Source organism: Nomia melanderi, chromosome 6, assembly GCF_051020985.1.
Source record: "Nomia melanderi isolate GNS246 chromosome 6, iyNomMela1, whole genome shotgun sequence".
NCBI lineage: Eukaryota > Metazoa > Arthropoda > Insecta > Hymenoptera > Halictidae > Nomia > Nomia melanderi.
The window spans coordinates 8,150,662-8,175,896 of record NC_135004.1 but is presented as its reverse complement, the minus strand read 5'-3'; the positions used below and the strand labels follow the sequence as shown (position 1 = coordinate 8,175,896).

Here is a 25,235-nt window from a genome sequence, read left to right as displayed (position 1 = left end):
ATCCGATCGTAAAATTACCAAAATAACGCTCGCTTTCGCTATGAATGGCATCCCTCGTCACTGATTGCTTTTGGAGTTGTCCCACGTTCGTATACTTACGTACATCACTTTCATTCGTACAATTTCAGCTAAAAAGTAAATCGTTGACTCGAGTATGGCCGATCTGATTGTCCCGTTGTTATGCAATATTTGAACACCTCGAATGCTATAATTCAATCGTAAATAACGACTCCTTTATAATCTTCCTATGAAAATGCGTACCATAGAAAAAAGGCAAATGAAAACCGTAGAACAGGAAGATGTAAGTTAATAATAATTATTATTCGCCGATTTTTATAAAACTTGGATAAACAATTTGTATAAAAATAATCAACGGAAAAACATTTTAAAAACAGTGAGTGTTGAAAAAATTTTAAAGACAATAAAATATAACGGAAGTTACTCGATGAATGGTAGTTGTTCGATAGTATGTAATTTCTACCGAAATTTGATCGAAAGCACGTTACTTCGATGCGATCCTTTATGTGAATTTGGAAACTTTACGAAAGTTACAGTTCAATTACACATTATAATGTTGGTGTATTATTATTTAGTAATTTTCCATTGAGATTTCATGTTATAAACAACACAAGAAAATGAGTGTATCCTTATGATACAATCAATGTCCATTGTTTGTGAATATTTGCGGATGAAAAAGTCGCAAATTAGTATACAAATGGAACTTCTCAGCGTGAAGAGGAAAAGAACTTAATGGATGAAAGAAATAACAAAATATGTCCGCGTGTTCATTGAATGTACAATAAATTCAGAGTACTTATTGATTCTCACGGAGGCTGTGTCATGATACCTATTACAATTGATAACTGAAATTAAAGAAATAAAACATGTGGTACGTATGAGAAACATAAGGAGAGACAAACAACATTTGCAAAAAAATAAAAAATGATTATTAAAACTATGCTTTTTTCGGTTGGTTAAACAATTGATTAGTAAAAACCATGTACATAGTAAGAGTTGTGCGAATACGATCAATAATAACATATATAATTAATCGATAAACCTATGTTACATGTATAAAAGTAAAATAATAATGTGAGATCTGTGAATACGACTTTACCTCGATCACTGTAATCTACAGGAAGGAGAGACGCAAAATTCTATTGTTCCTTTCTTCTTACTCTTTGCCTAGTACTTTCCTTTTTCATTTGGTTCTAAAAAGAAAAAAATATATGCCCGGAGTGCTAATGAAGTGTAATTAAAGCTACTAAACCAGCTTACTTCGAAGTAAAGAGAATGTTTCGTGGAGAGATACGGAGCACAGATAATACACTAAGAGAAACTGCTATGAATTATTGCTAAGAATTACAAATAGGCTTTCTAAATGAATCGCTCTTCTTCTTCCCTCACTGCATCGAATCAGATTTGAAATCAACGTAGTCTGCGACCAATTGTTTCTTATTGGTTCACTATGATATCCGGTGCGTGCGGAGTTTCGTTTTCTTGAAAGACTTCGTTTCGGAAAGAATTGTTTCGCAACGACAGGACGATACAAAACAAAATGTGACAGAGCAATTGTTAAGTCATCCCATAAGTAATACGTTCCTTTTATCTAGTTATACTACTTATAAATCATTGCCTCCTTATTTAACTTAAATCTAATTTAGTTAAGAGAAACATTATAAAAATGACTGCAGCATAATTCTCGTACGATAATTGAAGTCATTTTACAAACAATATTTCGCAAATGTGCAAAGGAATTGTTACAAAAGAAGAAATATGCGCTACTTCTAAAAGCTTGGTGTTGTGAACCATCGCGTACAAAAGTGTACATTCTACAACTAATAACGAAGTAGTAACGGAAACATAACAACGATAAGAGCCTGTGGACTATAATAAACATTTTCTATATACGAGTTGTTCAATGCATCTTCAAATTTATATGTCTTGTCAAATAACTAAACTCTTGGTAAATAATCTTCAGATAATTACTAACACTTCATGAAAAATGTATCAATTTATACACACACACACACACACAATTTCAACCTACTACAATATTTTATACAAAATTTATGCAGCGAAATTATAACTACCTTATCGCTTGATAGCTTCCGTTACCTAATGTATATAGCTAAAAATTTCAAAAATTTCATCTAATAACTAAACTTATTTCTAATAGAGCGTATGCGTCCAAGAAAACCGTGTTACTTGTGGGATGACCTAAGACATACTGTTACATTAGCCCGAGAAGAACGTTGTGAAGCGCATAGAGCGCCTAATAAGCCACAAAAACGCCGGTGTTGGTTTCACTCCATTTTAATAATCATTTTTCTAATCAATAATACATTGCTATACACTTCACCAACGGATGGAGCCGCTGCGAATTCATACCAAAAAATTATCCACGAAAGTACGTCTTAAATAATTCGTAAATAACCTAAACATCCGGACGATATTTACCATTTACGGGGATATGTGTTTAGCCTTCCTTAAATAAAAGGAAATGATGTAACAAGTAAAATTCGGAGCGCGGCTATCGCAATTAAGACCATCGACCATCGTCGCGACTGGATAAAAAAATATTTCAATAAATAAAAGAAAAAAAAATATATATATATGTGTGTATAACTGAGATGACAATCCCTTCGAAGAAACTAATGCTCGGCAAAGGAAAAGATAATTCAGGTGAAACTCTTCGTCGAAGTGCACGGAAACTGGCGACGTAAAAAAAAGAAAAAAACAATGTTTGCGAGAAGTGGTGCGATAGGCGCGCCCATATATGAATAATAATAGAACGATAATATTAAATTCATTCGTTAAAAACTAAGGAGTGAACCTACTGCAGAATACAGACGAGAATTTCCAACGTTTCCGTTACAGACTTCCGTTGCGAATAATTTATTTCCAGCGTGCTCGGTTGGATTCGAATCGTTATCGGCTGAAACTTTTCTACGCTCATCGTAATTTTCTCGTTGAAACGTTACACGTCCCAACGCGAAAACGGAAAGCACGCGTTTGCACGTTCAGCGTGTATTCACCCGAAGCAGTTCATTTTATATCAATGATAATTTGTTAATCGGTGCTCGTCGATTTCACCAGGTTTCACAAATAAAAGACTCTTTCCTCTTTTCGTTTTTCTTGTCTCTTTTTTCCCTTTCTTTTCTCATTTTCTTTTCCTTCATTCTTTTTTTTTCGTCGCGGGGACTCATAACAATAAGGCACAATTTTTTGCCCGAGAAGGCACTAAAAACTCACCAAGCCTACCGCTTGTACGTTACAAGAGAGATCAATTTGAAGCGAAGTTACAACTAAACGAAGGGATCATTGTGCACCAAGGTGTTGTATACAGTTCTCGTTTTCTTTTTCTCTTCGTCTAAATTCACGCATCGTCGTTATACGCCTTCTATCATTATTCTTTCGTCAACGAGTCGTCACAGTTGCTATCGTCCCTAGACATATTTCCCATTCCTCTCCGATTAACGTCCCACGTTTTCCTCCCGCATTCATCCTCGAGACTGAGTCGTGTTCGTCGTCGACCGTTCTCCAATCGAACAAATTCACTGCGGTGATCGATTTAACGGTGGTTGGTAAAAAATATTGATCGTATAAAATAAGAAAAAAAACGGTTAACAGAAAATAAAGCTTCGACGGGTGCCGAAATAAAAGGTCTTCTTACAGTTGCTTCTGTCCCAAGCGCAAAATTTTGAAACGGTTTTAACGAACATCCGCAATAAATGTTACAAAATAATAACAATAATATAAAAAAAAAACAAAGAAAAACAGCGATATCGGCGAAAATTCTTAACGATCGTTTAAACCGCGGTGTTCAGATCACTTGTGCTTCCTCCGGCGTTAATCGGATCTACGTCCATCTCTGAGTACTGGCGCGACTCCGATGAGAACGCAGCAGCGTCTTCTTAAAAAAAATTTATGATCGCCCTACATCGGCGACCTTCCGCAGGCTTATTTGGGGGAGCTACAGGATCTCTTATCCATGAAAATCTGCGAGTCGGGCGGATTTCGACTGGTGCCGTGGCGTCCGGTCACAATTTAAACGCCGTTTATACCGTGGATTCGTCAGTGTCTTCAACACTGTCACCGAAGCCTTTTCCCGTTGCTGTGCCCTGCGAGGGAAACGTTCAGGGATGGTGATGTCTGATCAGACGAAGCTGGAGTACCCAGTACCCATTTTCCACTTTCTTTTTTCTCCGCGCGAGCTTGAAAGGAAGAAGGCTGGTAAGGGTAAGGCACGAGTAAATCGCAACGAAAACGAAAAAAACAAAAAAGAAACGGAAAGTAAAAGTGAACGAAAAATAACTGAAATTTCAAGGAATAAATCGACACATTGGTCATGACACATCGTCGCCCCTGTGCGTGCGCAGATGGTTCTAACGGTCTCATCGTGCTTTACTACTTACTTAGAAGTTACAAAAGAGTCGTTGCTCTACGTTTCAGGATTTTCGAAACGCGGGGAATGGACGTTCAACGATGGCGGCTCGAGATTACGGCCTCGGTTGCACGGAAAGCTGCATAACGTAGGTTCAGGTGTTGCGTCGCCCGTAAGAAATACAAATTAGCCGGCGAGTTTCGTGTTCAGACACCATGATAAAGCCCGTATAACGCAGAGATGGGCACATTCATTACATCGCACGAAATTCTCGGGTTTCCAATAACGAACAAACGGTGAAACGGGATAATTAATTTTTCTTTGCCGAGGAAACAGGGAAGATCGTTAATCATTTTGCGTCTAGTTCTCGTTCGTCGACAACTGAAGCGCGGATCGCGTGCTCATCTCTGATATACGGCAACTAGGTAACGACGTGTAGAAACGCAAGAAGGAAGGAAAGAAAGGAAGAGGGGAGTAAAAAAATTTGCAAACGAGGAACAACTGAGCGATGTGACCAAGAAGAAGCTTTCCCGTGGAAGTTCATCTCATCGTTTCGCGGCACGAGCTTCTCTCCGCTAACCTCTCGCCCGTTTAAAATCGAGTTAGACTAAAGCTATTGATTCTTCATTGAATTTCATGAAAATTAATATTACTCAGTTCGCTCCAATTGAAAGAAAACAGTACTCATTTTCTATTTATGAATACGATTTACCCGCGGTGAATTTACGTTCACGATGAATATACAGTTTTTCCATCTGGGAAATTAGTAAAAATAAGGCAACCGTTGCAAGCTGAATTAGGAAAGAAATCTTAAGGCAAGGGGTGAACGCGCGGATTCGCGATCATTCCGACCGATCGATACGGAAGTTGGAAACGCGTTGGCAGAGAATTTGAGGTAAAATCGACTGGGCGTCGATCGAACCAGCATTCATTCCAGAAAATTGATATATCTCGATGAGTAAATTAGCGTGTCCCTTCTCCCGTCGACGTCTTCCGATTTGATCCTCGACGACGACGACGACAACGACGACGACGAGGATACACCGTGTCGCGTAAAGAGAACTCCAAAAGCGATTCTCTTTCTCGTTTATGTACATCGATACACCCCTTTTTGTTTTTCTTTTTCGTTTTCTTATTTGTCTTTCGTTCTTTTATCTTTCAAGTGAATCGTTTCCCTTATATATTCTTTTTTCCTTTTTTCTTTGTTTCATGCGTTCGGCAATTATAATAACCGAATTACACCTCGCGAATAATTAACAGCAACCTGGACGTGGTTCGATGTTTCTATAAAACAAAGTGACGAGAGTGCCACGTGGCTAAACCGATAGTGAGGTCCGGAGGTTCGAATGTAAGCATCTATTTGGTAGGTCGAGCGATCGGAGTTTACAGGGAATCGAGATTAAGGATATGGGTACGGATGGTAAAATATTTGGTTACAACTCCATGTCCTGTGCCTCGTCCTCGCTGAAGTCGCTCATCGAAGACTCGCTGTCGGACGACATTCCGTTTCCGGTGTCGCCGTTCTCCTGGTCCCTTAGCGCTTCCTCCGTCGCGTATTTCCTCACGTAATCTGCCGAGAAATCAAGAAGGAAATTGCATCCCTAGCTAATACCACTAATAATCTATGTGGATAGACCGTCACCGATATTATATTATCGCACGATAATTGATGAAGAGTTCGTTGAAATGACGGATCGGATTCTGATGGATTGTAACATACGAAACTCGTCATTTTCAAATGATTCGAACAGCGATAAAATTTCGAACAACGTTTATATAAATATAAACGTGACTTCTGAACATAGAAACTTTCCTAATTCGAGAGAGTTAAGAAGCTTCTAGAATCGAATAATGTTTTTTCAGTCGTGAGCGAATGAATATAATTGAAAATGATTCGATGCAATTTTCTCTGGAACAAAACAAATTTTATGATGCAATTTATTTGAAAGGTGTCTGTAAAAACAAAGAATGTAATGAAACTCAAGAAGATAAATAATGAGTGGTAAATTATTGAACAGATTAACACATTCGCTTTTACAGTAACACTAAGTCTACATTAGTCTTTACCGCATCGTTGTACGATATAAATATATAAAGAACTCATGAGATAGCGAATGTGTTAATAATGTCCAGCAAAACGTGAAAAGTATATACAATTTTAGCATCACCACAATCAATAAAGTTAGAAATATTATACTCAAATCTCGGAGCTTGTTTTACTGGAAAAGAATGATCTCATCTCATTAAACTCGAACACAAAATTTTAAGTTAAAGCAGTATCTAATACTTCAATACTATTCAATGCTCGATTAGAATGTTTCAATGTGTCTTCTTATTTCACTCCGGAGGAATGAGCATTTCATATATTACAATCCGAAACGAACAGCTCTCAGTTCTCCAAAGAGCTTAGCATATTCTTCGAACTCACCTGCTACTTTCTTCTTGTACTCTTCAGGTTTATGTAAATACATGGCCGCAGCATCGCCATTTAAGGGATCAATTGGGTTAGGATATGTTAACAGTTGGGGCAGGAAAGACTCGAATATATTCGATAAATCTGAAACAGAAAACGGAACGCTGAATCCGAAGGCATGAAACATCCTCCAAAAAACAATAACGCTATTCTTAAGAATTCCTTAAAAACATTGAATAATCTAAACACGTATCAAATAAATGCGCGAGAAGATATCGATCGAAGGTATCGAACAGGGTGGGAAAATTCGTAAATACGTACCGTAAAGGGCAGTCCAGGCCTGGTTTATTACGTCTAGACACACAGTGCCCGAGACTTCGTCAATGTTAGGGTGGTACACCTTGTTCATAAAGCCGATCGAAGGAGATTTGAAGGGGTAGTGGTCGGGCAAGTGAACCCTCACCTTCCATATTCCACCCTCGTAAGGCGCTGCAACGTGGTCACAACTATATTTAGTAACGTTGACATAACAGGCAACATTGGAAATACAATTTCCAACGCGATTATAAATATATGTGTGCTGCAGTAGCGTGATCATAGGCCGAGAATCGGAAAGTAACCATGGAACGGTAACATAAAACCGATTGGATCGTCGATCGTCGGGTCGATCAATGGGACGAACGATTTGCATAGCGATCCGCGGTTAACTTATTTTCAAGGAAACGGTACACGTCGTAACAGCGATTTCATGTCTGATCATTGAAATTGCTGGTACAGTTATCGGTGATATTCCAGGCAGCTGGAAAGTCAGAGGCCAGCGCATAACTCGCGTTAGATCCGAGGAAACTGGAACGTTGCACGGTAAAACTCTGGAGAATGCGTTCCTTCTGTTTCGATCAGGAAAAGGGACAGGAAATGGGAGTCTGGGAGGAAGGAACGCCAGCCGCTGTTGTCCACAGAGGAATCCATCAAAGTCGTGCGAGATGGTGAATGTTTTTAGATCGAAGCTTACTTAAAGCGCTCTCCTTTCACGGGGTTGGTTCTAGTATGTCAAACAATGCAAATTCCAGGGACGATGATCCGCTTTTGTTCCATACAAATTGCTTACGACACCGAGCACCGTTCATTCCCTCCGCCATCCACGCCGGAAAGAAACTCAATACCATCAAAATTATGCTATTCGTAACCGTTCGAGCGACACCTGTCGCACTCCGCGTTCGTTAACTTTCGGGAAAAAGGAGAGACTCGGTGAAATACTGGCTGATCGAACAGAATCGAATTGTATTTTATTAATGTTATTTCCAACGATTCTGAAAATGGGCCGGAAATACTAATTGATATCCGTGTTTAAAATGACTGTAGACAAATGAAATAAAATGAATCAGATAAAATCATTAACCTGTCCATCAAATATGAAATTACAAGTACATGCCACCACGAAGCAGAATTTATTGTAGAAAACAATGTTATGCAAGTATAATAATGACAGAAACATTTGAGGTGATCAAATTAAATGAGACATCCCGTGTACCTACGTTGTATGGTGCAGATTATTCAATTTCTGAAGTGAAGCTTAACTGAATAACACATACACTTCTAAAAGTATTCAGTTTCATTTCAACCGCTGTGTACCGTTCCATTCAAATCGATTGAACTGAACCGGATCACGCAGATGGACTTTCTATATACAACTTGATTGGTAAACATCGAACTAATATTGTCAGAATGTGTGAAATCAGTCGATCAATTAATTTACTTCATAATAAATTTAAATTTGAAGATTCCAATATACCTTGAAACACCTTATATTTATATAATAAATCACATTCAGAGGAAGCTTCCACTTCCAGTATCAAAATACATATAGATAAAAGTAGATAAAGACAGATAAACAGGTCAATAGTCATACAGTATCTTTCATAAATGAAATTACTGTCTGTTCATTTTGCCTGTACCGTTTCATTGATCGACGCCGAAGTAAACCCATCCGTTTAATTCGATGAAACCCGTTCCAATGGTAAATGGGACCGCTGATTGATAGATGATCAATCCCGCATGGTTCTTTTGAATGACCCTGTATCACGAGATTGTGAACGCATTATTTCCTTCGCCACTAGTATCCGTTTCCTTCTATCGAATCGTCCGGGAACGCAATCCTCTAATTGTTCGCGGCGATGTATAAAGCTTCGCCGGCGGAGCGGTGCTCGACAAACAAAAGTGGCTCGAAGTGAAACGCGAAATAGAAGGAATGCAACCGCGGGATCGATCAAACGCTGCCGGGACCGGGAAAAACGAGCAAGACAAATCGACTCCTGGGTGAAATTCATTTTACGTACGGAACCCTGAAACGAGACTTTCACGGGGGCGGGGGATCAAAATCGGAGCCGGTTGGAAACGTTCCGAGGCGGATAAGAATATCCGAGATCGGCGCGAAATGGGTTTCGAGCGCGATGGATCGGTGGCCACCGATTATTAGCCGGCATGTACGCGAGAAACTCGAGGAGGCGCGGTGTCGGGTTGATTGACTAAACGCAATTAAATCGTGGCCGATCCTCGCCTCGGGGAAGAAAGCTTTTAATGCGTTTCGATACGTGTTTCGTGCACGCCGCGCGAAATATCGGGCCAATTATTGCCTACTGAACGACGTGTAGTGACGTGCTCCGAGATGCCAGGCTTGTAGATAATTTGTGCATCTTGCAACTCGCACGTGATATTCCGTACGCTTCCGCAGTACGAGAAACGCAAATTGGAACAATTGAGTGCAACGAAGAGAATGAATCCGAGAATGAAGGAAATATTTTCTTGGATCAAATATAATAGATATTCGCAGTTTATGCATTGCTGTTTTTACAACTCCTTAAAGAATTTGAACAGGTGTGGTAGGTCGTGTTTCAGGAAAAGCAACCAAGATGCTTAAAATAGTGATACATATGCCGCTGAAACGATTCTTGTCAGTTGGTATACACTGGTTATATGCTATCGGCGAGAATCAGGGAAGATCCGTGTCAAGAAACGAATTCCCAAAGGCGGAAAGAAAGAAGAAAAAACAGAAGAAGAGACCACCACTTATTGCTGAAACCTCGGCGCGTACGACTCTCCCCGTTTTTCAGGCCGTCACGGTGGACCGACCGTTGCCTTCGCGAATCGCGAACGTGCATGCACATGCGAGACCGCGACCGCACTTACAAGGAAACATCAGCTAACTGTGTCACGCCGATTTTGAAACTTCACACGGCCGCGGGGTTTCTGATAACATTCGACACACTTCTTTTTCTAGCGTCCCATGTTCACGTTGAGGAGGTGAAACCACCCTTCAGTGTTCAAACCGCGGAAATCTATTTAACCGTGTAACAAGTGACGAAGACAGAAGTTTCTTGGTTCTTCGTGAGGAGTGACATAATACACGAAGAACTTCGGAGGAATCAAATATCTGGAGGATAATGAACATTCATACACTGATCGGTAACAATGGAAAAATTGAAATGCCTTCAAACCACAAAAAAATGTGAAGTCAAAAACAACGAATAGAGAAAATGACTCTTAATATGGAATACTTAGGTAATTAGTAAATAAAACTCCTTTTTATCGTGAAAAATGAATATTTATGGAATTGCAAAGAATAAATAAACAAAGCTTCCATTTTCTCGAACTCCGTTTTCCATTATTAATGAAGTGTTTCTCATGGTAACGATCACCCCAAGTTATTTATTTTTCGATATACTGTGGTATTCCATATTAGGCGCCATTATACATTTTAAGAATCCTTAAAAAATTAACAGAGGCAAAGACGAGCACGAATTAAAATGTAAACTGCGCGCTGTATAACGCGGTGATTAATGTTGGACGTGAAACGATGCAGTTTGCGTCGGGTGCGCGGACCATGAAGTATTAACGAATTTAAGCACTCGAATCAACGAGGATATGGGTTGCCGGTGGAAGCGTCCGTCGAATATTTTCACAGACGTTAGTTTCGCGGTGAGTTCCATGGTAAAAGAAGAAAAAATCGGCGTGTCACACTTCGCTGATGTTCCTTGTTAGACGAGGCACGTGACGATGCAAGCGTGCATTATGCGGCCGCCCAGCGAACGTAGGCGAGAAACGTGACCCACCTGTGCGTACACGCACGTGTACAACACAGACGCGCGGATTCACGGTGAAAGTATCGATATCCACACGGAATCGGAGCTACGGGAATGCAACTCGCCGGAGTTAATTCCTAGTTAGTGCCGGCGAATTCTACGAAACCTGACACACCGCTCCGCCTCTTCTCTCTTTCTTTTTCTGTAACGATGCGCAACAAGCAACGATGCTAAAGAAAGGAAAATAAACGACCGTGCTCGCGGTCCCTGACTATATTATTACGAAATTCCGCAGAAGCTCTATGGATCGCAACTGGGTCGAATTAATGCAGAACCGCAGGCGACACGGCCGCACCGCGATGCGTTTAATAAAGATAATTGCGCAGACTCGATATGAACTAAAACGAATGAGAAAACACTCCTCTGACAATATGTTCGACGTGAGTTATTCCGCTTTGTTCCGTTCCGCAGGTACCGGGGAGGGACCATCAATTTTCTTGTGTATGAATCCCACGCGTTTGTCTTCGGATTAGTTCCTTTAAAAGGCAGGACAATTAGTTTAATAAGTTTATGAATGTAATTGTAGTAGTTTCCAAACATTAGAAGCGAATAAGTAAAGTGAGACATTAGAATTGATTTGCTTTAAACAATGTTGATACCATTTCTGGAACGAAAATCCGGGCATATCGCAGACCACAAATGTTTACTAATGAACAATTAATGCAGTTTTATATAATCCACGAAATTACGTAGATGTCATAATGTGTTGACTTGTTAGTTACCATAAAATTGCATTTCAATAATGTTCTCGTACCTTGTTTTATATTAAAAATTACCAAAGTTACTCTGAAATGGTACTAAACCAGAAATACTCACTGAAGGCCTCACAAGCGCCATTAAGAGGAAAGTAGAACCAATCCTCGCCCATCGATTCGTTCAATTACCGAGAACACAAGATTCTAAACAGACTCTTCCGTTCGCTTAAAAGCAGCAAACAATTCGAGTTTTAAAATAAAATCTATCAATTTCCATTAAATCGCAACGAATTCATCGAGCGCAGTATTCCGTTGAAGCGGAAACTCGCGGGTGTCATCGAGCGACCGCAAACTGGATTAAGCGTTCACCGTAAAAATTCAACGTGCCGTAATGAAATCCCGTGGATTTAGTAACATCTCTAAACGACCGTGTCGATTTCAATGAAACTGATCACCGCGATCAGTTCGCGTAATCTCTGGATTCTCGTGGTGCCTTTGAACGGCGCGTCACGGAAACGAAATTTTCGCGCCCGATTGTTGCGTCGCTGTGCACACATTTTCGTTCGAATCCCGTCATGAGAGAAACGAACGTTTCTGAGGATCCATTGCCGAGTATTTAATCGTGACCGGCGGATAAATGGCCGGGGTAAGTGTGTACTTTAGAAAACATCTCTTCCGACTCGACGGAAGAGGTAATGTTGGAACGATAGAGTACAGTTATCAAATGAATGGGGGATAATCCTACGGTCAATTGCGATTCGCCCGAACGAAAACAGGAAGCGGTCGGCTTCATTTACGATAATCGATTCGCGATTGGCGTTATTCCGTTTGCCCTCGCGGTGCTCGCGAAATATCGTGCCAGGGCATATCGTTACCGGGATCTCGGAAATTCAGGTGAATCGGAAATTCTGGATGGTGAAGCATCGACGACAATATTTCACGCGTCGTATAACGGACTTTCGGTTTATGATCATCGCTTTGTCGTCGTTTGTATTCGTATCAGGGGTTCGTTGTGTCGACATTAATATAATGGAGCCTTTATAAGGTGCTAATTTTGTAGAGAACGAATTTCTCTAAATTGTGGACAGGATCCTTCCGTAACGATTAAAGATATTTGGCTTATATCGTTAGAAAGGTTCAAGCTCCTTCCAATCATTCCCTGAGCCCCTTTTTTTCAAACAAGGCGGCTCAAGCTATACCCATTAAAGTTAGAACTAAATGGGTTATACCGTTAGGCAACGACCCCTTCGACCCTATTCAGTTCAGCTCCCTTAACCCATCGGATTTCATGATTGATCAGACAGTCCGTCTAAAGCAATCCCTTGCTAAACGCAATGGATTAAGGACCATCCTCCATTTGCGACAGCGATTGGTAATTTGACTATTACTAGAATCTTATCGTCTCTTGTATCTAAGAACTAAAGTTTAACATTTATTTATGTGTTCAAATAAACATAACGACAAGGTATTATTTCCCTGCTGCAACGGTTTATTTCGTTCAATCTCATTCAACGTAAAATCAGAATTCCCATCCATTTTCCACTTGCAGTAGCTCAGCGATTTCGCTGTTATCAGGTTTCCAATAATATCTAGCGCATAAAATGCTACTACCTACACGAATTCCCAACAGAGAAAGGCCTTCAATTGTGGTTGGCTTCTATTCATAGGGAACACATATAAATAAACGATCGAAATAATAAAATATTCGACCAATGGACACACAAGCTGCTATGTGAAACCAATGGGGCTTTCAATTTATTTAATTGCTCCAATGATAAATTAAGAACTGCCCGATTGATGGCCGGAACCGCAGCCTCAGCAATTCAATATTGAACCCCAATAAAAAGTTGAGATAATTTTCGCGGAAGGTCTTACAACGTATCGTTTGTGTTCAATCAGTCAATTATTAAATTCCAAACCATGTAATTTATTTAAATTAAAAAAAACACGATAATCATGGAGATGGTCAAAACTACAGTGACCGAATTTAATAAATCTACTCGAAATGGTAGAATACGCGGTTACGACATGAAGTTCGTAGCATCCAGTCGCCATGTTTCCCTGCCGCTTCACTTTCATCGCGTTCCAGCTGCGAATTTCCACCCCGTCCTCAATTACAGTCCCTCTAAGCTCTCGGCAGCATGGCACTCGTTGAGGCGACATTACCATCGACAACGGTGCTACGCTACTCTTTTTCCTTCCTTTTTTTTTCCTTTTCCTTTTGAGTTCCACATCATCCATGCGCTCAAGATTGTTCACCCTTCACGGTGATCCAGTTGGTCGCGACTTCGAAAGGCTGTGCCTTCCTTGTATCTCACAACATCATTTAATTCTCTTTTCCCTTTCGAAGCTGAATTCGATATACTACTGTAGTCACAGTCTCGTAATAATCACGAACCACAATTAATCGTCAACAACGGCACCAAGCTTCTACTTTCGTTCCTTTCCTTTCCTTCTATTTATTTTCTTTGAATCCCGGAAAATGACGAATGCACGCAATTTCGTGCATCCGGCATGAATCAGAAATTTCTAAAAATCACTTGGCCATCTTCTACACAGTTTTGTCAGCCTAATGGAACACGCAACATTACCATAATTGTAGTCTTGCACAATTTATGATTCACGAATTGATCATAAACATTGAATTGAAATTGATCATTTTCGTTTCGCATCAGGTTGGTATCCAAGATGTCTCACTGTTCCTGGTGATCCGGTTGGTCGCGATCCCGAAAGACGTCAGGACCGTCCGTGCACCCTGCAGACGGATGCAGATGCAGTTCGATACGAAGCTTCTCCCCTGGCGTGGCCCAGTGACCCAGTTTTTCGTCGTTCCCGCGCCGCTTTCCAGTCCACGGCAACGCGAACTGGGCTACGCATTAATTTTCCATTTCTGGGATTCGACGTGCACGCGGCACGTCGAAGCGGGACTGACTTGAAAGCACTCCGTGTAACCGCGGGCCGGGACGTTCCTGTGCACAGAGACTGGCTCGAGCTTGCAGAACCATGTTCGTTGATACGCGGTCTCAACTGACGTGTACTTGACTCTTGTTATCTAGTTAAGTAGCTCCTTTCACGAGAAAACGCTGCGAAGAATTCTCCCCGTGAACCTCGCAGTCTTGTGGTTCCTCGTTTCGATTGCAAGCCGCGATCCTGGGACGTGTCTGCGTTAGCACTGTAACTTTTTTTTCGAAGTACGCATCGGTGGCGTACTTTATAGGCGGAGAATAAACGCGCACCTTAAGTGCATACCTTATTCGCAGCGAATTAAAAGCGAATTAAATACTTTAACGCTATCTCTATTTGCTCTTATTGCAAACATTTTTGCCTGGAATTCTTGATTAGAGGATTGCAGGCTGCTTTGGTATCAAAGTGAAATTAAATGAAATTGTGTATGTAACATTTTCCTCGTTACAGAAATATAATTCTATCTTCTTGTTTCTACAAGTATATCAATTTAATCATTGCATTATATTTAGGGAAAATGTATTCACTAACAAATGTGGTACACGACGAACCACTCGTCTGTTTCATTTAAATTATCCTGTAGAAAACATAATAACTTGTAGTAATTGCGTGGACCATTCATTATTATCAAAATTCAATGTACACAGGAAACCCCTGTTTCCTCTTAATTATTGGTTACGCAAGCCAATTATTTATCCTCGGCGTTCCATCGGTATAATTGTTGCTTTTCGTTTTCACTTCAATATAAATTAACTGTTTGATTCATCACGACGCGAATTACAACAATTAACAGGTTTCTCTGTGCATTGCCCCCGTTGCGCGCATTTATACTTTCTTGCGGGCATGCACTGTCTCGACATTCAAACGTTTTCTCCGTTAAAATCAAAGCGAGCCTTCACTCCTTAATCCTCAAAAATTCTTTATTGCAGGGTGTACCATCCGCTGATACTGGAAACCGTACCTCCAATTTCACTCGGGATCGTTCTCTCTCGGGTCCCCGTTGAGCAAGAGAACTTGCGATTTCATTGGACACGATTGTTGTAACCGGTGCACTGGAAGCGGCCAAGATTTATGAGCAGGGAACGCGATCCCTATGGGGCTGGTTAGCAGAATCTCCAAGTGGACGTGCTACTCGTATTTTCGAAACGATAACCTCGGCGGACTGTCCCAGAAGTTCCTAGGAGGCGTCAGTCTCCAAATGTTAATGTCCTAATTGCAATTTATAGTCAAAGGATTACGATACTGTTCATTCTTTTCTTTTTGGAGAACTTCGTGCATCGCGAAAATTGACTGAAGTTAAAAACTACTAAACAATTCATGTTTCACGCGCAAACCCTTAACACATCTTGATCGAATGCATCTCACTTAACGAAATATTAACCCTCACATCCCGAGCAATACACATAGGTACCGCGACCATTATAATTACCGGAAAGCTAGAACACGTTTTAAAGATAAAAGAAACTGTACCACACGGGGACCTTGCTTATGGCTGACAGTTTACGTGCTAATCAGCTGTCAATACATGTATTTTAGTTGATTAGTGCGCAGCCGTACGTTTCTTTTAGCAAAATTCATATTTTAAAAATACATATTCGGGGGCAAAAGGGTTAAACCTGCATCTATTAGGTTTCTGACTGTGTATCTTTTTTCATTTCCCTAATATCCCACCTTTCTCCTTTATCCCCAATTTTATTTCCTCTGCGCTCAATTCAATTTGCTACACAACTTCTTTTTCCTTTTCTACTTCCGCCGATTCCATTCAATTTCCTTCTCAGTTAAAACAGAATTACATTGCGACGTATTACCAGAATACCGATAAACGATCTCTAACAGAGCAGATTTGCGTGTATGCGACACAAGCCGCCAAATTGTTTAACAAACAGTGCGAGAATTTATTCGACTTCGTGGAATTGTGCGAGGAGAGTTCACAGTCGCTTTCCAGAGCGATCCATAACAGAGGAGGTTTTCGAGCTGTCGCATAAATTTTCATTCGCGAGCAGACATTGGAAGCGCAGGATTGCAGAGAACCATTCGGCGTTGGTCGTGAATAGGAGGATGTAGGGAAAATCTTGTTAAAATAGGAATTTAATCCTCCAGCCACCTTGAAATAGCTCGCGGACAACTCGCGCACGCATCGGGACGCGCAGGAAGGTCCATTACGCGCGATGTAATGTGCAGAATGACGCGGAGAGCTTCCGCGCGGGAAGCTGCGTCAGCTGGAGGTGCTCGCGGCAATTTAGACACATTCAGGACAAAAAAGAAAACGGCTTACACAATTTTCCAGCTCATAACGGAGACGGATTATATCGTGCTCGGCCGTCTATCGGATTTTCGTTATCCATTTTTATCTTGTTTTCCTCTTAACAGTAATTATCTCCTGGCGTCAGCCGATTCTTTCCCTCGCGAAAACGGACAAGAGGATGCACGCCTCTGCGACCAGGATTTTTACTCGGTTGCTGCTTTTCAAATGCGATACACGTTAATCTATTCTTGGCTTGTTCCCCTTCCATAAGCCTTCGATCTATCGATACGCTAATTCATTTCGGTGGTGTATATTAATAGTGAAAGATCAGAAAAACATATATTCTGAATTGTAGATTTTCTGTTTGTTCGGTCGTGAATTGGAGTTTGATTCTTGCGTGAGTCTCTTTAATAATTGAATACATTATTAACACTAAAACTACTGAGCAATTAAATTGACTTTTCGAAATTCCTTTATAAAAACTTCAAAAGTGTATCTACCGAGACTTTAATTGATTTAAAGTTCAGTTGGCGTATTGCTAAATCAACTTCTCGAATAATTTCTCAGAGAAACATTTCTTGCCTATTTAATCGTTGTAAAATGAAGAAATCAGGAATGGGTTATTTTAACCCGTCTGGTAGTTTTAGTGTTAATGTACTGTAAACTGTTGGGAAGTAACTGACTGAAAATGATGGTAGAAATGAAAATTTTCCTTGAATGGTACTCTTATCTTGCCTGCCTTTTATTAAAGGCTTTGTCGTCCGCTAGTGGAAGACAGACGATGCATGCCTCGATAAGAGCTAATAAGATCGTGACAGCGTGATGAAAAGCCTCATTGTATACCGAGAAAACATTTATGACCGCAATCTCCGGTTCAGAATTTTATGGTTGTTTTCGATGCGTTCGTTGCGCCAACACTTATCGCGAATCATGCTCCGGTGAGGACGTAACTTTACTTTGCGTGATGGAAAAGTGGTATAAGTTGTTGATGTCCGACACCAAAGAAGCCCACTAATTGATAGTATAATCGAGTCTGAGATATTCGATTTTTCAATTCAGTTCAATTTCTGAAAACTTATACTAAAACCAGCTATTATCTGTATATTTTAATACAAGAATTATAGAAAAAGACGAACAGCACATGTTTCATGATTGAAGATCCCTACACCTAGTACCAAGTTCTATTCTGTCCAGATTGAAAAAGTAACATTATCTTCTATTTTGTAATCGGTATATTCTCAAAAATATGCAAAAAAAAACGATATCAACCCTTTCACCCATAGTTCAGAATAATTTCCACACTCCGATCCCCTCCTGCACGAAAACATGCTGCTGTTATCTTTCCCGAAAGCACCACAAGAAAGATAAAAAACAGAATTATATTAAAAAGTTCAACGATAGTCCAAATATTTAGATTTCATTTTGGATAGTAGGCGATTCTACAATACAACAGATGTTCGGGAACAATATCATACAATCCATCGACGGAGTATAGCAACTACCATAAACCAAAAAATCGACCGACCAATCCCTCCGATTACAAACTCCAAACCGATCTTCAGAAACACGGATCCATCTTCGTTCGTCGAACAAGAAAAATTCGTATCGAGGAAACTAGCGGCAGATAGACCGCGTCATTTCCATAAAATCCCGCGACACTCGAGGCTCGGCGAATACGCCGGAGCAGCCGCGGCGTTGAAAAACGGGACGGAAAAGAGAAACAAAGAATGAACGGCGTTTAAACGAAGGGCGGTAAAGGGGAACGGGGGGTGAGGAAAGCGTGTCGAGACGGGGACGGTCGCGAAAACTCGCGACGATTCAAAAAAGGAACCTCGCGAAAACAGCGTAGTCAGAATGCAGCCTGCCGAGAACTGTGCGCGACGCGAAGTCGACGCAAATTAAATCCAACGACAGAAATGACAAAAACCGAATTACTTGCACGGTCCGCCTCCGGATCCAGGGTGGGCCTGAGCAGCGGAATGGTGGGGGAGGGATGGTTACCGATGATCGTGATCCTCTCGACTTGCTTAACCAATTCGAGATCAGGGTTTTTTCTAGAGACTCTAGCCAAGACTTGAAATTATAATTTTCGACGATCTTGATTTTGGGTTACTCTTTCTGGAGTCTTAGCTTGGAACAAATTCTAATTTTTGCACACTTTTTACCTTTTCCACTTGAAAGATTTTTATTAAAAATATTTAACGTGTTTTGATGAGACATAGATATTTTTGAAACTAACTTAATGAGCAATCATACATAGGTTGAGAGACAAAGTCATTTTATTTCAATATTTCATATATTGATATATTATGCGAAGCTTAGTATTGTATATCAAACTTCATAATTTTAGTATATTAAATTAAGTGATGACTGATTATGGTATATTAAATTAACTGAGAATCACCTATCGAGTACAAAGGGTTAATTTCCACTGTTGACTGGTGAAATAAGCTATGTAGTTTCACATTACTAACAGATAATGAAAATTCACGATCATTAAACGCATGGTGTGATTGGTCTTTTTGGATAGTTACTCCATTACACACCTGGTGTGTAATTCATCTCGAATGTAATTTAACTCGAGCGTTCAGCGACACCGGGCCGGAGGATCGCGCGTCGCGACTCGTCAATGAATTAATAGTCGTGCGTGTTGATAAGAAGAGGCGAGCGACCTTTTTTATCTGCGGCAGACGCGCCACACGAAACGAGAAACACGCACTGCCCTCGTTCGCAAACCGGCCGATTAAAATTGCAGTTTGAACTCTGAAAGGCTCGTCGGACAGCTGGTCACGAGGTGTCCGATGATTGATTAACAATGGTGTCTTCTGCGAGATGAGTCTTCGACATAGAGTTCAGCTGTGTTCGATTGATAGTTGAAGAGAATTCAGGGGTTTCTTGACATTTTTGGAGCGGTTAATAATTTAAATGAATTTTTGCGATTGTAAAACTGTAGAGATTCATTCATTTGTTAATGGGTTGTTGTGGTGTTACCTTTTTGGGAGGATGTAGACAGATTTCTTATATTAAGGATAGAAGACATGAGTAAGTAAACGTGAATGTACATATTGATTTATCTAATCATTCTCCAAACAAAAAATTTGAATCGTGTTTCGATCATTAAATAAAATGTTTCGGGTAAAGAATAAAAGACGAGAGGACCAAATTGTTTGCGTAAAATAAAGTTGAAAAATTCTCTCTGAAGCGAGGAAATATATGTCCCGCCCACCTATTTAATTGAATTGCTTGTTGAAACATCATGATTTGAATCTGCCGGATGTTGATTTTATTTAGTTCGTATTATTTATATGAAATCGTGACCACCTCGCGGCAATTCTGCCTCTCCTTTATGTCTTTACGGCCAATATTTATCGATTTAATTCATATAGTCCGACACTTATAACCACTTTTTTCACCGTAACGTTTTATAGGGGCATTTATTGGCCACTTACTAGAAAAATTATAATAACTTCGGCTGGCTAATTTGCTTCCGTTAACCATAAAGAGTTGACAGCTGGGAAAAATACGGCGTAGACACCCAACGCGATTCTCTATCGGCGATGTGATTCCATATAATCAGCTGACTTTATTGCCGCATAGAATTACAGAAAATGATTTTCTTCAGCTACGATGGAGTGCTCTTACCGGATCCTAACGGCACAATAGCGGACGGATTCATTAGTTATAACCGGACCGGATGAAACGCGCTGGAAAAAAGAAGATCGCGCAACCGCATATCCATACCAGGCTTAGAATCGAAGATGAAAGTCGGGACGAGTTTAAAATCCTGATATTCGATCCAAAGCGCAAACGGGTTTAATTGTCGACGCTCGGTATTCAATTGCACTGCTATCGGTTTCTAGCTTTTTATCAGGAACGAAGCGATGGAACGCAACTCCCAGTAATGTAATAACGAAAGTATGGCGGCGCAGCACAGGCAGCGCTGCCGGGGCTAACGAAATGAAAATTGCAGTTCGTTTAAAGTCGGTCAATAAATAAACAACAATGATAGCCATTTTTTCCCTGCATACCGCTGTAATTTCGAACGAGATGAAGAGGACTCGAGGAATTTCTATGGAAACAGATGTATCGAACGCCATTCGATTCTTGACTCGTGTCGTCTCGACTCTCGACGCAAACGAACTTAACAACTTTATAGTGCGCCGATCATTGCCGAAGGAATAACCGTTCGAAAATTTCAAAAAAATCCAATTTTTTTATAGATACTCATGGATCGATGATATTTTTAAGATCTTGGGATACCATCTGTTTTACAGCTTGGACATTGAATAAAATCCATAGAATCCAGCAACATCGAAATTGTTCTGCAGAAATGAAATAACGGTTTTTATGCCAACCGAGCGGATCAATATGCGCCAGCTATGAAGGTTTAAAGCAACTAAAGGATTTAGTAGTATGAAAAATCTACAATCCATTTCAGTGGAGCAAAAACAGTGGAAATCCGGTTTTCACCGATACCGCGGTTATTGAAAAAACAGAAACAAAGATCTTGTAAATATTTCAAATACTACGAATGCAAATTTATTCGCGTAACTAGGAAATTGTCTAAGCTTCAATGATTTAAGTATTCACCGCTTGAAAAGTGAAAATACTTTCGAATATTACAGCCGAACAATTGAATTTTAGCTGGGAAATATCACAATTCGAACCATTAAGACGATGTTTCCAGTAATAAAACAACTTCTAAAGCTAACACAAACAAGTACAAATAAATAAGCAACGGGGACAGCAGCCGTTGTTATATTTTGTTATTATTTCGGGAGAGACGTGCAGAAGACACGGGAAGTTTCGTTGGAAACAGATGCTGTGCGTCGCGCGAAGAACCCTCTCGATTCCCGATGTAAACGAACGTGACGACTGTATTTACATAGAAATTATACGAGGAGTTTCTTGGCCGGTGAATCCTCCTCTGTTTCTCGTGGTTCTTTTTGCGAGCGTACTTTCGGCGTCCGACTGAAACGACCGCGGGCAACCCTGACACAGGAATTCCGCCGGCGGAAACGAGTCGAAGGAACTACGAGCGCTGCCTTCGACGCTCGTTGGTGCAAGTTAATCAACCTCCAGCTGCGCTAACTACGCCTCGGATTGTGCGAACCGTCCTTCTGATTTGTCTAAATTTCGGTTAACGACCAAACACCGGGAAGTTTCGTTCACGAAATCGCGAACCGGAGGGCCATTGACCGTTGTCGTTTGCCGGAAAATTTATCATGGATTTTGTCAACAATATCCCGCACTTAAAAACGGTCTCTTAATTCAGAATGCCGCGCAATGAAAGCTGATTTAATCTGACTGACAATGAAGCATGAATTAATTGCAGCAACTAAAGAACTGGACGATGAGGAATTTTTCCAGCAGTTTAATGAAAAGATTTGTTATGATTGTTTTTATCTTGAGTCAAGCGAACAATTGTTTTTTACTGGGAGTAAGACAGATCTCAATATTCTTATCTTGGTTAATACCGAGGCATCTTTTTTTATGGATTCATTAATTACTAAATAGTTTAAGTATAGAAGTAAAATATAAATGCCTTTCCTACAATGTTAAGAAGTATCGGAAACAATACTTTTGTTTTAAAGGAAAGTGAATAGTAATTTTAATTGATAATCAATTGAACGAAGTCAAGTGTACGTGATATGAACCATTTAAACGAGGGATCTTCATAACAATCTAAATATCGAACGAGAAAATCAAAGTATGAAAGGAAAACACTTTAACGAAAGATCAGTCAAAACGAAGTAATTAAAGATATACAAAAATTCACCGTAAAGTGAAGAACTGCCAAGTTATCGGTCATTCTTGCAAAGATATCGGTTACAACGCAATTATGGTATATTTGGCAGCGCGTGACGGAAAGACTGTGTCCACTGATAGTACGTAAAGCGCGGAGCAACGCGGCTGGGAACTATTAATGGAAACAGAAGAGCAGCAGAGAACGCTTGTCCCTCTAGCTCTCTGACAAGCTGCGAGTGGGGCAGCGTAATTTCAGGGTCTGCGTTAAAATTAATCTTCTGCTTGAATGAAGCTGATACGCATTGTGCGAGAAAAGAAGACGCATCGGGAGATCCCTGCAGTTAACACCTGCGGAGGGGAAATTGTTCAGAAGGTCTTGCTCAGTCAGTCACGATCGGAGCTCCTTAACAATACTTGAACAGAGAAACATGGATCTAAAACGTCTAACGGTAATTATATGAATGGCTGAAATTTCTAACAGTAATTACGTGAATGAGTGATTTACGATACACTGAAAACAACTTATTTATAGAGACGGCAGCAAGCATGAAAGCCTTTTGTTTGACCTTGCCCGTATTTATCAGCAAATCTCATGGTACGCATATAGATAGCAGTATAAATAGTAGGACTATTTTTGAGCAGAAACATTTATAAATTTCTGATTAAATTAGGTATTCTGTTACGGAATATAAACTTTGTATCATGTTGTATCATGTTGGCAACACTTATCTGACATACAAGTTCCTTTCAGCTTCTATCTTTTACTACAAACATCACGAATCCGTTACGGTAAAACAATTTCCATGTTGCAGTACATCGTTCCTTGAAATTCTATTAAAAAATAGTTGTTCAAATCTCTTTACACATTTCTTTAATAAAATTACAATTTCTTGTAATCCTATTTTGTATATTGTGAACGATGATAAATACATTTTCAAGCTTTCAATGCAATATATGTTCATCTTTCTGAAATATTTTTCATTAGAGGTCCGCGATTTTTATCGTCATTGTCGAACAGAAAATCTTGGGGTGTATTAGAGGCCCGGGTGTTAAAGTAGGTCACCGTGCGGGACACTGTATCCTCCGATGTGTATCGTCGACCGCTCGTTTACAGGCATTTCCAAATGACTGTGCTTCATACGATAAAGCGGGGTTCGCGAATCCGCTGCTCCGATGCGGCCCGGTGGTGGTATTTACATCCCCGGCGTGTGATAATGGAACCTGTTACCTCTAAAACTCGTTGTACGATACTGGAGAATATGAAATAAATGTTTTGGTTTATTAAAACTAACTTTATCAAATATGAACAACGTTGCAAGTGAGAAAAGTTGATACGGAATCATTCAGAAAGGTAATTCAGAAAGCAAAATCCATGACAGTGATACGTTCACTGTTTGATCTGCTCTTATTACTTCCTGTGGTTAATTTATTCTGCTTTATTGGCATCCCTTCCCATTCTGTTACAACAGCGATGACCATAAGTTTATGGAGGTATCTTATTGCAGTTTTATTGAATCTCTTTGAGTTTCGGCTGCACAATAATCTCATCCCTGTCATAAACCCCATGTGCGCGCCACAAGTTAAGACACTGAACATCAGGGCAACTCCTGGAAGTAGCATTCTAAGAGGGTCAACGCTGTCGTACCTGCTACAATCCATACAGTGTGCTCTCAAGAATTGTGTAGAGTATTTTCGAGAACCGCTCCAAAACATTGCAATTAGCGAGATAATGTGTCCGCTCCGAAGTTCTGGCTTCCTAAGATAAACTTGGAAGTAGCGTTTAGTTCAACTCAGTAAACTTTTACATTGAAAAGAATACTCTTGCACCCACTCTAGAATCAGCTCAATCAATCGATACAATTTAGAAGCAGTTGGACTTCTATGATTAAGAATCACTAGCCCAGTTTTGGTCCAATTTATACAAATACAATCTTGAATGAACACTTTGGTCTAGTTTAGCAAATTCGACGCAACAGGATACAGGCATGCATAGCGAGTTGATAAGTGATGAACAGAAGCAATCAGGTTTCTGAACTGTTACAGTTTTATCTAGAGGCGACGACAGCTTTCGTCAGGTTCTAGCTTCCCGTTTAACGTTGTGTCCATTAGGATCGCCGAATGAGGCTTGTGTGCGCGGATACACGACGTTGACAACAAACGTCCGCACGGTACATGCGTAACACAGCCCTTTTAATCTTATCAGCCATCGCTCCTGCCTTCACGACCGTTCACTTCTGCCGTAATTTTTAAGCCGTCGCGAGCGTGTAATTATCGAAGTCCAGAGGAAAAGGCTAGAAGAGAATGTCCATCAAACTCGAAGAGAATTGCAATTTTTCCTCTATTAATCTGCATCCCGTTCGTTCCTCGAGATACAAGATCGCATTAAAGTTTATGGGGTATATTTTAAAGATAATAACGAGCGGCAAGTTTTATGCGTTACGTCGACTTCTTTTGCATCTCTTACTTAATACCCCATTTTATACCGAAATCATTGCCACCCTCCGACGTGTGCGTATTGCGATTCATACGCGATACAGTATCGAGGATAGAAACAGCTGTTGTTGAAGAATTATTTTAAGATCTCTTTTCACCGAATAGCTTTACTCCCGAAAGTAACTCGTGGGAATAACATACTTAAGTTGAT

The 25,235-nt window shown here is 40.3% G+C and overlaps 1 protein-coding gene across 3 annotated transcripts in view; it reads right to left on the bottom strand.

The window, feature by feature from the left end:
• Positions 1–302: 302 nt before the first annotated feature.
• Positions 303–25,235, bottom strand: part of UbcE2H (ubiquitin conjugating enzyme E2H) — a 47,064-nt gene continuing 22,131 nt past the window's right edge. For all 3 annotated transcript variants that reach the window (XM_031987462.2, XM_031987463.2, XM_031987461.2), the window contains 3 exons: positions 7,122–7,289; positions 6,816–6,944; positions 303–5,957 (listed from right to left, as the gene is read on the bottom strand). In XM_031987462.2, coding sequence (XP_031843322.1) covers positions 5,821–5,957; positions 6,816–6,944; positions 7,122–7,289 — 434 coding nt within the window. In that variant the 3' untranslated portion in view covers positions 303–5,820. The remainder of the gene's footprint in view (positions 5,958–6,815; positions 6,945–7,121; positions 7,290–25,235) is intronic.